The sequence below is a fragment of the Myotis lucifugus genome, unplaced genomic scaffold, assembly GCF_000147115.1.
Source record: "Myotis lucifugus unplaced genomic scaffold, Myoluc2.0 scaffold_2803, whole genome shotgun sequence".
Taxonomy (NCBI): Eukaryota; Metazoa; Chordata; class Mammalia; order Chiroptera; family Vespertilionidae; genus Myotis; species Myotis lucifugus.
Genome location: NW_005873851.1, coordinates 1 through 13,321, shown reverse-complemented (window position 1 = coordinate 13,321; position 13,321 = coordinate 1). Strand labels below are relative to the sequence as shown.

The 13,321-nt window shown below is 61.9% G+C and overlaps 1 protein-coding gene across 1 annotated transcript in view; it reads left to right on the top strand.

Annotated features, from left to right (window-relative positions):
• LOC102425130 (trinucleotide repeat-containing gene 18 protein) overlaps nt 1-10,872 on the top strand; it is a gene marked incomplete at its 3' end in the record, with an annotated part of 17,242 nt that extends 6,370 nt beyond the window's left edge. The window contains exons 5-8 of the mRNA XM_006108610.3: nt 1,261-1,432; nt 2,792-3,152; nt 6,054-6,326; nt 10,630-10,872. Coding sequence (XP_006108672.3) covers nt 1,261-1,432; nt 2,792-3,152; nt 6,054-6,326; nt 10,630-10,872 — 1,049 coding nt within the window. The remainder of the gene's footprint in view (nt 1-1,260; nt 1,433-2,791; nt 3,153-6,053; nt 6,327-10,629) is intronic.
• Nucleotides 10,873-13,321: the final 2,449 nt, after the last annotated feature.

Sequence of the window (13,321 nt, the reverse complement as noted above, 5' to 3'; positions counted from 1 at the left end):
ACATATTTTATCTTCTCGCCCTGCCCAGCGCACGGGGCGGGGGAGGGTGGGATTTTTTTGTCATGCTCGCAGCCCCCAAGTTTGCGTTTCGAGGGTCGATTCCCTCCTCTACACACCTGAGGTGGGGGGGGGGGGGGGTTTGCCACAGGTCTCCTCAGGCGGAGGCAGCCTTGAGGGCCCCAGGGATTGCACTGGTCTCTCCTGACTGTTCTTGCCTGAGGGATGGAGAGGGAGAAACGCCCACCAGCCTCTCGGGAGGGAGAGCAGCTCCTGGGGAGGAGGGCGGGCAGGCGGCAGCAACACACACCCCGAGGGGTAGGAGCGTGGCCTGGGGGGTCGCGCTTCCTGCTTCTGAGCCCCAGCTCCAACCGTCACTGTGCCCTTGGCCAGGTGTTGGCTTTTTCAGGCCTCAGACTCTCTATAAAAAATAGTACATTGCCCTGGCCAGTGTGGCTTAGTGGGTAGGGCGTCAGACTGCGGACCGAAGGGTCCTGAGTTCGATTCTGGTCAAGGGCACGTATCTTGGTTGCAGGCTCCTCTCCAGCCCGGGCCCTGGTCTGGGCTCATGCAGGAGGCAACCAGTGGATGTGTTTCTCTCACATCGATGTTTCTGTCTTTCCCTCTCTCTTCCACTCTCTCTAAAAGATCAATGGAAAAATGCCCTCGGGTGAGGATTAGCAACAACAACAACAAAATAGCACATGGAATAAAGCACATTGTCCTGTGGCTAAAATACAAAGCGCTAACGTGGGAGGCGACAGTAGCACCAGGAAACAATTAGCTGCTCTTACTGTTCTTACTCGAGAGGGGTTAGCTTAGAGCAGCCACGAGGACGCGGCCGACCGCGCGCACGCCCCCAAGGGTGCGGAGACCCGCCAGGGGCTGCCTTCCTGTCAGCTCCTGACTTTGGTCGCCCTCCCCGGCTGGCGGATTTCCTTGGCATATCTGGTCCTTGCTCTTGGCACATTTTGGTTCAAGAGGCGTCTGGCCATGCAGAGCTGTGTGTGTGAGCGTGTGTGCAGGGACATGGGAGAGAAAGGCCAGCAGAGGGTACTGCCTGGGAGTTTTTCTTCGTTCCCATTCACAAACGTCCCAGAGTCCCAGCCCCGTGGTTTCACAGGATCCGTCTCCCCAGACTGGTCACTGTGTCCTCACTGTCTGCGCTTCACCACCCGGAGCCCACCCTTGGGGCCACGAGGGCGGACCCCAGCCCTGGGTGCTGCCCGACAGGGTGCTGACCGGCGGTGCCTCTGGTTGCAGGCTGAGCAGCAAGCCCCTGCTGACAGCAGATGCCTACGAGCTGGGAGCCGGCATGAGGAAGAGACACAAGGGGCCTGAGGAGGAACACGACGCCCTCGTGGGAACGGGGAAGGCGATGGGGCGGAGCCAGCCGTGGGACGAGCACGAAGCCCCGTCCGACTTCATGAGTCAGGTGAGCAGCCCATCGCCCGCCTCGGGCAGCCCTCCTGCTGCGGAGAAGCTGTAGGAATGGTTGTGATGGGGTGGGGCCACAACATGAGTCACAAAGAAACAGAATTTCCGGAGGATGAGGCCTGGACATCAGGATTTTAAAAAGGTTCCCAGGTGATTCTAATGTGCAGCCAAGGTTGAGAACCACTGCCTTAGTGTCTCCAATTTGCCTTTTTGTCCAGAGAAAATTATGGCCCAGAGACCGACCAAAGTAACGCAGCCTCGGGCAGAGCTGAGACTGAAAGTCGCCTCCCCTGCCGAGAGGCCAGACTAGATAGCGAGATGACGCTGTTTAACAGTGTAATTGTTTAATGAGCGGCCTTACCGTTCTGTAGTTCTAAGAAACAAGGGCTTGATGCCGTTGTAATGTCCTCAGTGAACTCTCCAGAGCTAATGGGTTGAGAGCCAACTCCTGATTTTCCTTCTTTCTGCAGAGCGTTGAAATCATCCCCTTAGAGCCCAGGCCTCTCAGTCCTCAGTACCCAGTCACCCTCCTGTGAAGCCCTGGGAGGGCTGTCTGGTTACCTGGCCCTCAGAGGGAGGTGCTCCGGCCGGGGTGCGGGGGGAGGGAAGAGAGCCAGTTAGCACGCCAGCACCTGCCTTAGACGCTCACATTGCGAAGGGCACTTTAGTTGTCTAAACGATGCTTATCCCAACTTTTTTCTCCTTATGAGATGTTACCCGATGAAAGAAAATCGAGATAAAATATTCAGATGAGGGGCATGAATGGAAACTGCCCATTTCCCTTCAACCACAGATGACTACAGCTGATGAGAGGGGAAGCAGGAGCTTAATCTCTAATCTCGGCTCCAGGCACCCAAGCACGCTCCGGGCATTTTCTTGGCAGCTGTGGCCCCTGGAGTTGGATGGGCCGGCGGCGTAGGCCTCTGCGCCAGCCGCTTTAGGTGGCTGAGATAAGCAGATCAGCCGGGCTGTGATCTGGGTGTTCGATCTTGGTTCCCGCCCCCCTCCCTCAATCCAGCTGGCTCCTCCGGCTCGTTGGCAGCGCTGTTTCTCCGAGTGCTTCCCTGGGAGGCGCCAGGCAGCTCCGGAGAGCCAGAGCGGGAACGCCGGAGCCCGTGATCCTTGTCCCTGGCTGTTGGCTCGGTGCTCCGTGTGCCTCATCTCGGTTCCTCTTCAGAGCAACCTGGTGGGTGCCCGTCCGCACTATCCCCATTTCACAGAGTAGGAGAGTCGAGGCTGAGAGGAGCGAAGCAGTTTGTCAGAAACCACAGAGGCAGAGAGGGTGCGTCCGCGCTTGTCCACGCAGACCCACTGGGGTCCAGTGTCTTAACCCAGGACGTCCCCCTCCCCTCTCCAGCTGAAGATCAAGAAGAAGAAGATGGCCAGCGACCAGGAGCAGCTGGCAAGCAAGCTGGACAAGGCCCTCTCCCTCACCAAGCAGGACAAGCTGAAGTCCCCCTTCAAGTTCTCGGACAGCTGTGGGGGGAAGCCCAAGCCGGGCGCGGGCTGCGGCCGGTACTTGACGCCGTATGACAGCCTGCTGGGCAAGGACAGGAGGGCGCTGGCCAAAGGCCTCGGCCTGTCTCTCAAAGCCGCCAGAGAAGGTAAACACAAACGGGCCGCCAAAGCCAGGAAGATGGAGGTGGGCTTCAAGGCCCGCGGCCAGCCCAAGTCGGCCCCCTCCCCGTTCGCCTCGGAAGCGAGCAGCTACTCCTACAGTAAGTAGCGGGTGCCGGCCGCCTCCGGGCTGCCGCTTCGCTCCTCTCCTCTGTCTGTCTGTCTGTCGGGTTCTCCGAGGTCTTCTGCCTCTGCACTGGCGCCATACCGGAAGTGGGTCCCCCTGAAGCGGAAGTGCCTGCAGTGGCTGCGGCCCTATTGGGCGGCCACCAGTGATTGGTGGTGGGGGCGGAAGTCCGCCTGCCACTGGCGCTGGCCTTCCGGAAAGCTGTGAAGGCGGAGGCCTTGTGCCACAGAGTTTCCGGCTGCCCTGCCTAGAGCGGCCGCGCATGACCATAGAGAGGATCCCGCCTCCCCGGCCAGCCCGCCGAGGGTTGGTGCGACCGTTGGTGCGACCGTCTAATGGGCGCGGAGCGGATGAAGGGCTGTGCGGGCGGCATTTCACGTTGTCCTGGTGACGGCCTTCCAGGCGGCCGCCGTGTTGCCCCTGAGGATAGATGCTGAGGCCGGCGAGGTCGGCCGCGCGGGTGCGGGGAGTCGGGCCAGGGATCAGGCTCGGGACGGTCGCTGGTTGGTGCCCGATGGCGGCCGACCTCGGGGCGAGGTTTTCCTGAGCCGGGCAGCCTCGGGGCAGTCACGGGTCCGCCCGGCGCCTCTCCCCGGCCTGTGGCGCCCGCTCCGCTCCGAGGCCTGGCGTGTAACAGGTGTCGGTGTTGGTGGGCGGGGTACCTGGTGTCCAGGATGGATGGGGACTGGGCGTGGTGGCTGCAGGGAAGCCCAGCGGGGCCCCTGGCGCCTGCGCCCGTGGGGGTGGCTGTGCAGGTCCCGGCTGTGGGCGGTGGAGGCTGTTCCGCTGGTGACAGCTTGGGTCGGCGCCTGGGCTTCTGATGGGCCCTTCCTGGGTCCGCGAGGCGATGGAGTTTCACTGTCCAGCGCACAAACGGGCACCTTTCATGTTACAAGCAAGTGTGTTTTCTTGGGCCAAGAAAGGACAGTTGGGTCGGACCTCGCGGGGCTGTGGCGAGCTGGAGGGAGTCAGGCTGGTGAGGAGCGGGCATGCGCCTTGCAGGTGGAACGCTGCTGCTTTTGGGCTCAGTGACCCGGGTCTAGTGGGTCTTCAGGACTGGGTCTCAGGTGGGCGTGGGGCAGGCAGGTCGTCTGTCCCGGGTGCTGAGTCTGAGCCCGCGTGTGCCCCCTCGGCTCGCGGATGTGATCTGGCCGCGCTGCCCAGGCCCTGCCGCTTTCAGAGACTCATTGCCCTGAAGGAGAACGGAAGCCTTTAACCCTGCCCACCCGGCTGGGTCTGGAACCAAGAGGGGTCAGGAGGCTTGCTGCTCCTTGAATCTTCCCGGGCAGAGGCTGCTGGACGTGCCTGGCTGGTCGCCTGGAGAGCCCCTCCTCCCCCACTCCCACTGGACGTGGTGCAGTTAGAGGCCGTACGACAGCCTGCTGGGCAAGGACAGGAGGGCGCTGGCCCCTCTGGAGGGCTGAGCTCGGCCCCTGAGACCTGGGGCCAGTCTGAGCCGCTGAGCCCACGGAGCAGCTGTGTGCACGTGCACAAGCCACGTTCAGGTTGCCAGTCTGACTCGGTTGTGTCTTCGCTGTCCGGGTGAGGGAGGAGGGCCAGCATTGCGACAGGGAGGCCAGAGGCCCGTCGCGGGCGAGGTGGTGCAGGCGTGCAGCTGGCGGTGGCGAGCGCTCCTCTGCTTTCTGCATGGGCCCTCCCATGGGCCTGGGTGAAGGAGAGCGAGTCACGGAGGCCGGAGGTGCTCTGGCGAGCTGTGCTGCCCCCGCAGGAGAGGGGAGGGGAGAGCCCTGCCCTCCTGCCCTGTCACTTCGGGGGGTAGGGTGGGTGGCATGCCTGGTGGGAAGCCAGGTTGGCCATTGTTACCCAGTTTGGGATGGAGCTCACAGGAGGCAGAGCTACGGCCAGGGGCCTGGCGGGGCCTGGCGGGGCCTGGCAGGGCTCGTCCTTGTCTGTCCTTCCCAGGGTTGCGGGCCGACCTGTGTTGGGTCTCGGTGGGAGTGGGAGGCGTAGATGTTGGAGGAGTAGCCGGAGGACCGCCCCTCCCCCCGGAGCGGTTGCTCTCGGCCTTGCAGCTGGCGGGCGGAGCCGCGCTGTAGCTGTGTTCACTGATGCCCCTGTAGCTGTGCTCCAGGTGGACTTGGCCAGGTTACGGGAGTGGGTTCTGGCTGCAGAGCCTTTTCTTCAGTGAGGTCTTGCTCGACAGCCCATATGTAACACTCGTCAGAACTGTGCATGTTTGAGGGGGGGCGGAGACGCCAGAGCTATGCCCACTTGACAGCTCCCTCCCCAAAGCCTGGGGTCCTCCTGAGCTGGAGATCTTGGCCTCGCCCAGTAGTGAGGCCGAGACTGGGGTGCCAGCAGCAGGGCGGGGGTGGGGGGGGGGTGACCGGCTCTGGTAGGAAAACAGGAAGCAAGTAGGAGCATCATTTGCCAGTGTCTTTGGTGGGACTCTGTGCTGGCCTGTCTCAAGCCCCCACTGTGACATTGCTGAGCGGCATTGGGAAGAGGTGTGCACGGCTGAGTGCCAGCGCCGCCCCGCACCCCTGGGAGCTGGCACTTGAGGGGAAGGGGAGCTGTACCTGAGCCCTTCCCCTCCTGGGCCTGCCCCTCCCTGGGCTGGTGCCATCCTGTGGGATAGCGGGGCCCGAGGTGATCTCCGTGGCTGGGGAGAGACCTTGCTGAGAGCGGCTCCTCCCGCCCGGGGCCTGGGAGGGCGGTGTGCCCAGGTGACTGCTGTGTGCGGTGCCCGCGGCTCCCAGGCGAGAGGTGCCCGCCGCTTGCTCCACGGCCAGTAGGCCTTGGGCCTCTCTGTGCTGCAGCACCAGGGCGCTCAGTGCATAACCAGACAGACACCAGCCCCTCCCCCCCCACCCCCGCCCCTGACTTACCTTATTACAAACTACCTTGACTGCAGATACGGACTCGGAGGAGGAGGAGGAGTTCCTGAAGGATGAGTGGTCCGCCCAAGGCCCCTCCGGCTCCAAGCTGACATCTTCCCTCCTGTGTGGCATGGTGGCCAAGAGCAGCAAGCCGCCCGGGGGCCCCAAGCTGCCCAAGAGGGGCCTGGCGGCCGCCCGGACTCTGAAGCCCAAGCTGGCGGGCAGGAAGCAGCCGTTCTGTTTGCTGCTGCAGGAGGTCGAGGCCCGCTCCTCCTTCAGCGATTCTTCGGAGGACTCGTTTGACCAAGGTTACTAGCTCCAAACACACACCCCTTCCGTGTTTTATAGCGAGCGTGTGAGTGAGAGAGAGAGAGAGTGAGCGTGCGTGAGCGAGCCAGGTGCGGGTGCGAGCGATGGCGCTGCTGGGCGGCCGTCTGGGGTCTTGGCAGGTAGCCTGCCGTCAGCCTCTGCCGGGCATTTGTGCCTGTATCATTGTGATAACCACGGCTGGCTCTTTTTGAGCTTTTATACGGACTGATTTTAGTCTTCCCCTTCCTCCACTCCCCCCTCCGCCGCCCCATTCTGGCCTCCCTGTCCCCTGGACCGCAGGCCGGGGTGGGGGTCTTGGCAGGGGCCTCCCAGGGACGTTTTGTAAATGAAACTGTCGTGTGGGCGTGTGACTTGATGTTTGTACCTGGATTTTGGTAACACCGAGCTTTATTAAACATATCGAGTTCTTTTTTAACTAAACCCGTGTGCCTTGTCTCTCTTGCTGTGTCCTCACTTAGACCGTTAGGTGCCGCTGCCCTCATTTGTTCCTCCCCTCCCCTCCCCCACCCGGAAGGGGTAGAGACGGAGTAACGCAGTCGCTGCTTTTCCCTATTATTCAAATATCCCTGGGAGCTGCTGGCATGCATTTCATGTTCAGGTTTAAAGTCAACTGCTTTCACCTCCAGCATCATCTTTTTTTTTTTTTTAGCTGCTTGTCTGTCTTTTATTTTCCTAAAGCTCAATTCCTCTGCATCAGTGCTTTAAAAATGCTCACAACCCCCGTTCCCTAACACACATTTCCGCCAGGAGGAGCTGGTAGGCAGTGCAGGGCCAAGATCACCTGCAAGCGAGGGGCAGAGTGTAGCGCTGTGGAGAGAGCATGGCCCGCCAGTCCGGCTCAGCCGGGGCCTCACTTACAAAACAGGGTCAGAGTCACGCCCCAGCCGGCAGGCCCCAGTGCGCCTTGGCCTGGGCGAGGGTTTGCTCCGGGTGGATCCGCACAGGGACCCCAGCTCCCGGGTGGCATCCCCTGGGGGGCAGAGCCGAGACCCGATGCCCCCACGGGAGGCCCAGGCATGTCAGAGCCGCCGGGACAGGACCTGGCTCAGCCCTGGGGTCTGAGTGCTGCCCGATTCCAGCCTCGCGCTCTCACTCCTGGTCCACCTCTCCTCCCACGCCTCCCCTCTGGATGGCCCAGGTCCATTTTGGGTGACCAGCAGATGGCACAGCAGGGAGCCAGGCGGCCTTGGGGCGCGCATTCTCCTGGGCAACTTGCCAGCCAGCCTGGTTTCCCGAGGCCGCCTCCATCCTGGCCACGCGGCCCCTCCTGGCTGGTGTGCCACCACCCTCCCCACCTTCCTCCTCCTCTCCCCTGGACTTGGATCCCCAAGCCGCCTCCCTTCCAACACGCTCCCTTCCACACACTCCCCTGCCCCTTAAAGCCAGGGCACCAGCTTCCAAGCTTTGGGGCTCCCCTGCCTCAGCTCAGACTCCGTAGAGAAGCCGGCAGTCCCCTGGGTCCAGCAAGGGGCCGTTGGCCCCGGGACCTCAGACCAGGACTGGATGCGGCCGAGGACAGATAGGGGGAGTGTGGCGGGAGGGGAGGGGCCCACTGCACAGGGGCCGTAGGTCTCCGCAGGGATATTTGCGTAATAGGGCCTTACTGACACCTGATACTAAACCCCTAATTGGCTTGGCTTTTCTAGTGTGTCTGCTTTCTCCCCCAGCAGCCTGACCATACCTTCACCCTTGACCCCTACCCATGATGCTTTGAATGTCTGTTTTGGTCTCTTGCATTTGCTCTCACGCTGCACTCGGACGCAAAGCGAAGGCTGGGAGTAGGGCAGACGGCGCCGCGGGTCACTGAGCTGGGGTCGAGCCTGGCTCGTTGGTCCGTAGGTAGGCACACCCTCTTCCTCGTGTCCCCCTGCACCTCCCTCCTCGGGGCTGCCCCCGTCGGCGATGGCAGCAGCGGGTCGCTTTGGCATTTATCGATCAGGTTTTGGAAACCAAGTCCCAGCAGCCAACCCCACATACAGAGCCAGGAGGGGTATTTTTTGTTGGTTTTGTTTTTTAAAATAAAAGTTCCTCTGCATTTCCCTGGGGGCTTTTTCTCCCCGCCCTTGGCAAGCTGTGGTCTCAGGTGTGGACAGCTCCGAGAGGCTTTTTCTCCTTGGTCCTTAGGCACCCCTGGCCCCCCTGCCCTGCAGCCCGATCCCCCGCCACAGCCAGCGGGAGGCAGCCAGGGCGGGCCCGCCAGGCTCCGAGGGGAGGCGGGAGGGCCCTGGGAGGCCACGGGACCTGTGACCCCCAGTTGGGACGGGCGCACCCCTTCCTTTGGCTTTTGCCTTTCGAACACTCCTCCAGCTCAGGGTGCCGGGACGGGGCTGCGCTGGCTCTCTGGGATCTGATGCGGACGCTCCGACATCCAGAACCAGAGCCAGCCCTCCCCGCCGGACCCTGCGGTGGAGACGCCCGGGGGCAGCGGGTTCTGGAGCCTCCACACCTGAGCAGCCGCAGAAGGGCAGGCTGGCCCCTGTCCATCCCCGAGTCCCCAGCCAGCCCGCCCCCTCCGCCACCCCAGGGGACCTGATGTGGGGGACCCAGGCGCTGCCGCAAGTCTGCCTACACTTAGCCTGCTTTGCCGCTGTGGCCCGCTGGGGCGGAGACAGAACGTGACGTCCGCACTGTGAATGGACCGCAAGTGTGCACTGCCTGCCTGCCGCCCGCCTGCCCGCTGCCTCCATCCGCTTCATCCATCGCTCGCGAGCCCGCCTCCTGCTCACCCTAACACACTCCCCTCTCTGCCTCCTTCCTCTCACTCCCTTTCAGATTCCTTAAGCTCATCACCCCTTCCCGCACCCAGGGGTCACTCAGCAGAAACGGGGCTCCCTCCGATCAGTGGGTGGGCAGAAAGCCTCCGCCTTAGCGGCACCCCAGGGCACCCACATTCGGCCAAGCCAGCAGGCGGCCTGGGGCGCTGGCAGGAGAACATGGAGTTGGCCCAGCCCAGACTGTCCCCGCCCCAGACACCATCTCCTACCCGAGCCTCGCCTGGCCCGAGGCCCCCAGGGACCCTCAGGCTCCCAGAGCTCTGAGCAGGTGAGCACCCTCGGGCAGGTCCCTCGGGGCTCCTGAGCATGGCATCTGCCCCCACCTGCCCTTGGTTAGCCTGGGAAGGTCAGCGCAAGCTTGTATCTCCAGACCGAGTCTTGGTGGAGGTTCCTGTGTGGGAGCGTGCCCCACCCCTGCCCCTCGGCCCGCCCGCCTCTGTCCCAATGGCCTGGGAGGCAGGGCCTGGTCCTGGGAGAGGTCACCCACCGGTGGTCCGCAGACCACTGGTGGGCCGTGAGGTCTGAAAGGTTGGCGACCGCTGGCACATCCAGGCACCAGCTGGAGACACGGGCACTTCTCTAGCGTTTTCCCTCTACACTGGGAGGCAGGACAGCCAGCCAGCCCCGGGTTCGAGTCCTCTCTGCCTGAGCACTTGAGCCCCTGGGCCCCTGTCTCCCAGTGCAGAGCAGCCCGCCCGCACCCTCCGAGGGACCTGCCCCTTCCCCACCCCCCGTGGCCCAGAGGCCTGGCCGGCCCGTGGCCTCCGCAGTGGCGGGGGCTTCCACAGGACAGGGTGGCTCTGCACGTCTAATTCTCTTGGTGCCTGCACCATGCCTGCGCCTACAGATGTGCGGTCCTGCTCGGACCCTCCCTGACTGGGGTGGCTGGGGGGTCACCCTGTGTCGCAGATGAGGAAGTAGGGCTCTGGGTGGCAGGTGGCCCAGAGTGGGGGTGGCACTGGGAGCCAGCTTCGGACCCCAGAGCTGCTCAGGGCTTCAACCGTGGGTGTCCCCTCCCCCCAAGAAGGGACCAAACTCCACCTCCTCCTGCCGCCAGCCCCCAGGCCTCCAGCTGCCCAAACTGCCAGGTGCCTGTGCCCGGAAACCCAGCCTGAGACCCCAGGTCCCCCCCCCCCCCACCGGCCAGACCCTCTCCTCCCTCCCTCGGCCTCCTCTGTCCTCTGTCCTGTCTTGCCTCCTTCCTCAGCCTTCACGGGTGTGTGTGTGCGTGTGAGACCGTGGAGAGCCGTCTGCAGTCCTGTCCGTGTCCTCCCCACAGCACACGTGCATGTTGCCGTCCCTGACAGAAACCCACTCTGACGCCCAAAGCCGCTGCCCGCTCTGGGCCGTCGGATGCCCACGGCTTGGGCTCGCGTAGATGGGGCGCTGGGCCGTGGGGGGACCCGCCCCCCAGCTGGTGAGGAGTGAGGAGCGAGGCCGGTGCTCCTGTGCGTGGGGGCGGGCGGCGCAGGCCCCGAGAGGCTCTGACCCCTGTTTTCTGCACCAGATGAGAGCTCCGAGGACGAGGGCGAGGACAAGCTGGAGGAAGAGGAGGACGAGGCTGGAGGCTATAGGCTGGGGGCCCGGGACCGAGCCCTGTCGCCAGGCCTGGAGGAGAGCGGGCTGGGCCTGCTGGCCCGCTTCGCAGCCAGTGCCCTGCCCAGCCCCACGGTGGGGCCGTCCCTGTCGGTGGTGCAGCTGGAGGCCAAGCAGAAGGCGCGGAAGAAGGAGGAACGGCAGAGCCTGATGGGTAAGTTGGGGCAGTGCTGCCTGAGTGGCAGGTGAGGAGACTGAGGCTCCGGGAAGCGGGGGGCAGAGCTGGGAGCCCGCGGGGCCCCTCCTGGGGGCGGCCCTGCCCGGAGCAGAGGCTGGTGACGTGGGCCCCGTGTGCTGTTTCCAAGGAGGGGCCCCCAAAGCGGTGCGGAGTGACCTTCAGCCAACGGGGCCTGACCCGCCCCCTCGGCTGCCCGACGTGGGGCAGTTCTGGGAAGCAGAGGCCCCAGATCTGCACCCAGGGGGCTGGGCTGTGCGGGGCCCGCGACCCAGCTCAGTCAAGGAGCCAGTCCTGACCCATGAGACTGGGAGCCGGCTGGCACACAGGGAAGTAGAGGGGGACAGGAGCAGTCGCTGCCGCGTCACCGGGCCGTCCGCCCGCTCTTCCTGGCCCGAGAGCGCCTTTCTCCCTGGTGCCCCGTGGCGTCCCACGGCCCGGACGGACGCAGTTTGTTTATCCTGCACCCCCCGGGGACGTCTGGTGGCACCGAGCTGTGGCCGTTACGGATAAAGCTGCTGCAAACACCGTGTGCGGGTTTTGTGTGGGGATCAGTTTCCAGCTCCTCTGGGCAACACCTAGAAGCGTGCCTGCTGGGCCGGGTGGTGAGACGGTCTCGTTTGCGAGGAGCCGTCCAGCCGTGTCCCCGAGTGGCTGCTGCGCACCGACTCCCCCGGGGTTGCCGGCTCCCTGCTCCCCGCCTCCCGCGCGGAGTCCGTGCCTTGGACTCGGGGTTGCGGGGTGTCCCGCTTCGTTCGCATTTTCCCGATGACCCACGCGGAGCGTCTCCTCAGGCGCCTACTCGCCGTCGGGACATCTTCCCGGACGTGCTGTCAGGGTTTTGGGCCCGTTTCTTGGTCAGGCTGTTTGCTTTCCGATGCTGAGTGGTAAGAGTTCCTTACGTATTTTGGGTAACAGTCCTTGGTCGGTGGTATCTTTTGCAGATTCCGCCCCCGTCTTATCTTTTCATTCTCTTGGCGATATTTTTTTCGAAGCAGAATTTTGTAAATTGAATGAGGTCCAGCTTATCAGTTCTTTCTTTCGTGGGTTGTGCCTTTGATGTTGTGTCTAAAAATTCCCCACCAAACCCAAGGTCACCTGGATTTTCTTCAGGGTCATTGTCTAGAAGTTTTATAGTTTTGCATTTTACGGCCTGTGACCCATTTTGAGTTAATTTTTGTGAAGGGAGTGAGGTCTATGTCTGTTTTTGTTTTGTTTTTGAAAAATACATTTTTATTCATTTCAGAGAGAGATGGAGAGAGAGATAGAAGCTCATCCATGATGAGAGAGAATCGATTGGCTGCCTGCTGCACGCCCGCTGCACGCCCCCTACTGGGGATGGAGCCCCCAACCTGGGTCTGTGCCCTGACCGGGAATCAAACCGTGGCCTCCTGGCTCATAGGTCGACGCTCAGCCACGGAGCCACGGAGCCACGCCGGCCGGGCGCTTTGTGGTGTTGTGTTTCTGTTGCATGTGGATGTCGGGCACCATTTGTTGAAAAGACCGTCTTTTCTCCACGGTGTTGCCTCTGCCCCCTTGTCCACACTCTTGGACTGTATTTTGGGGCCTGTTTCTAGGCTCTTGTTCTGTCCCGTCACTTTACCCGTCTGTCCCTTTGCCAATACTGCACTGTCCTGGTCACTGTAGCATCAGGCCTCTCGCTTTGTTCCTCTCCCTCAATATCAACCTGGCGGCTCTGCGTCTTTTGTCCCATATAAACGTTAGAATTAGGTTGTCGGTATCCACGAATTAACCTCCTGGGGTTTGGAGTGGGATGGCATTGACTCGTGGATGAAGTTGGGAAGAACTTGACGCCTTGACAGTATCAAGTCTTCGTATCCATGAACATGGAATGTCTTCTTTTTCTGTGTCTGTTGAGGTGTTCATGTGGCCTTTGCCCTTCGTTAACGTGGGACATTATGTTGATTTTTATTTTTTATTTATTTTTGGATGTTGAATCAACCTGGCATTCCTGGGGCAAATCCTGCTTGGTCAGGATGTATAATCTTTTTTATATGTTTCCGGGTTATATTCCTGTCTGTTTATAACGGTTATGTCTCCCTGGCGGATTAACCGTGCTCCCATTTTTAAACGTCCTTCTTTGTTGCAGCGGTTCTCAACCTGTGGGTCGTGACCCCTTTGGGGTCGAACGACCCTTTCACAGGGGTCGCCTAAGACCATCGGAAAACACATATATAATTACATATTGTTTTTGTGATTAATCACTATGCTTTCATTATGTTCAATTTGTAACAATGAAATTGGGGGTCACCACAACATGAGGAACTGTACTAAAGGGTCGCGGCGTTAGGAAGGTTGAGAACCACTGGTTTAAAGGGTCAGCTTTTGCCTGATGTCATCAGCGTGGCCACCTGGTGCTCTTGGTCACTGTTTGCGTGGTCTCTCTTCCTCACCCTCTGACAGCTGG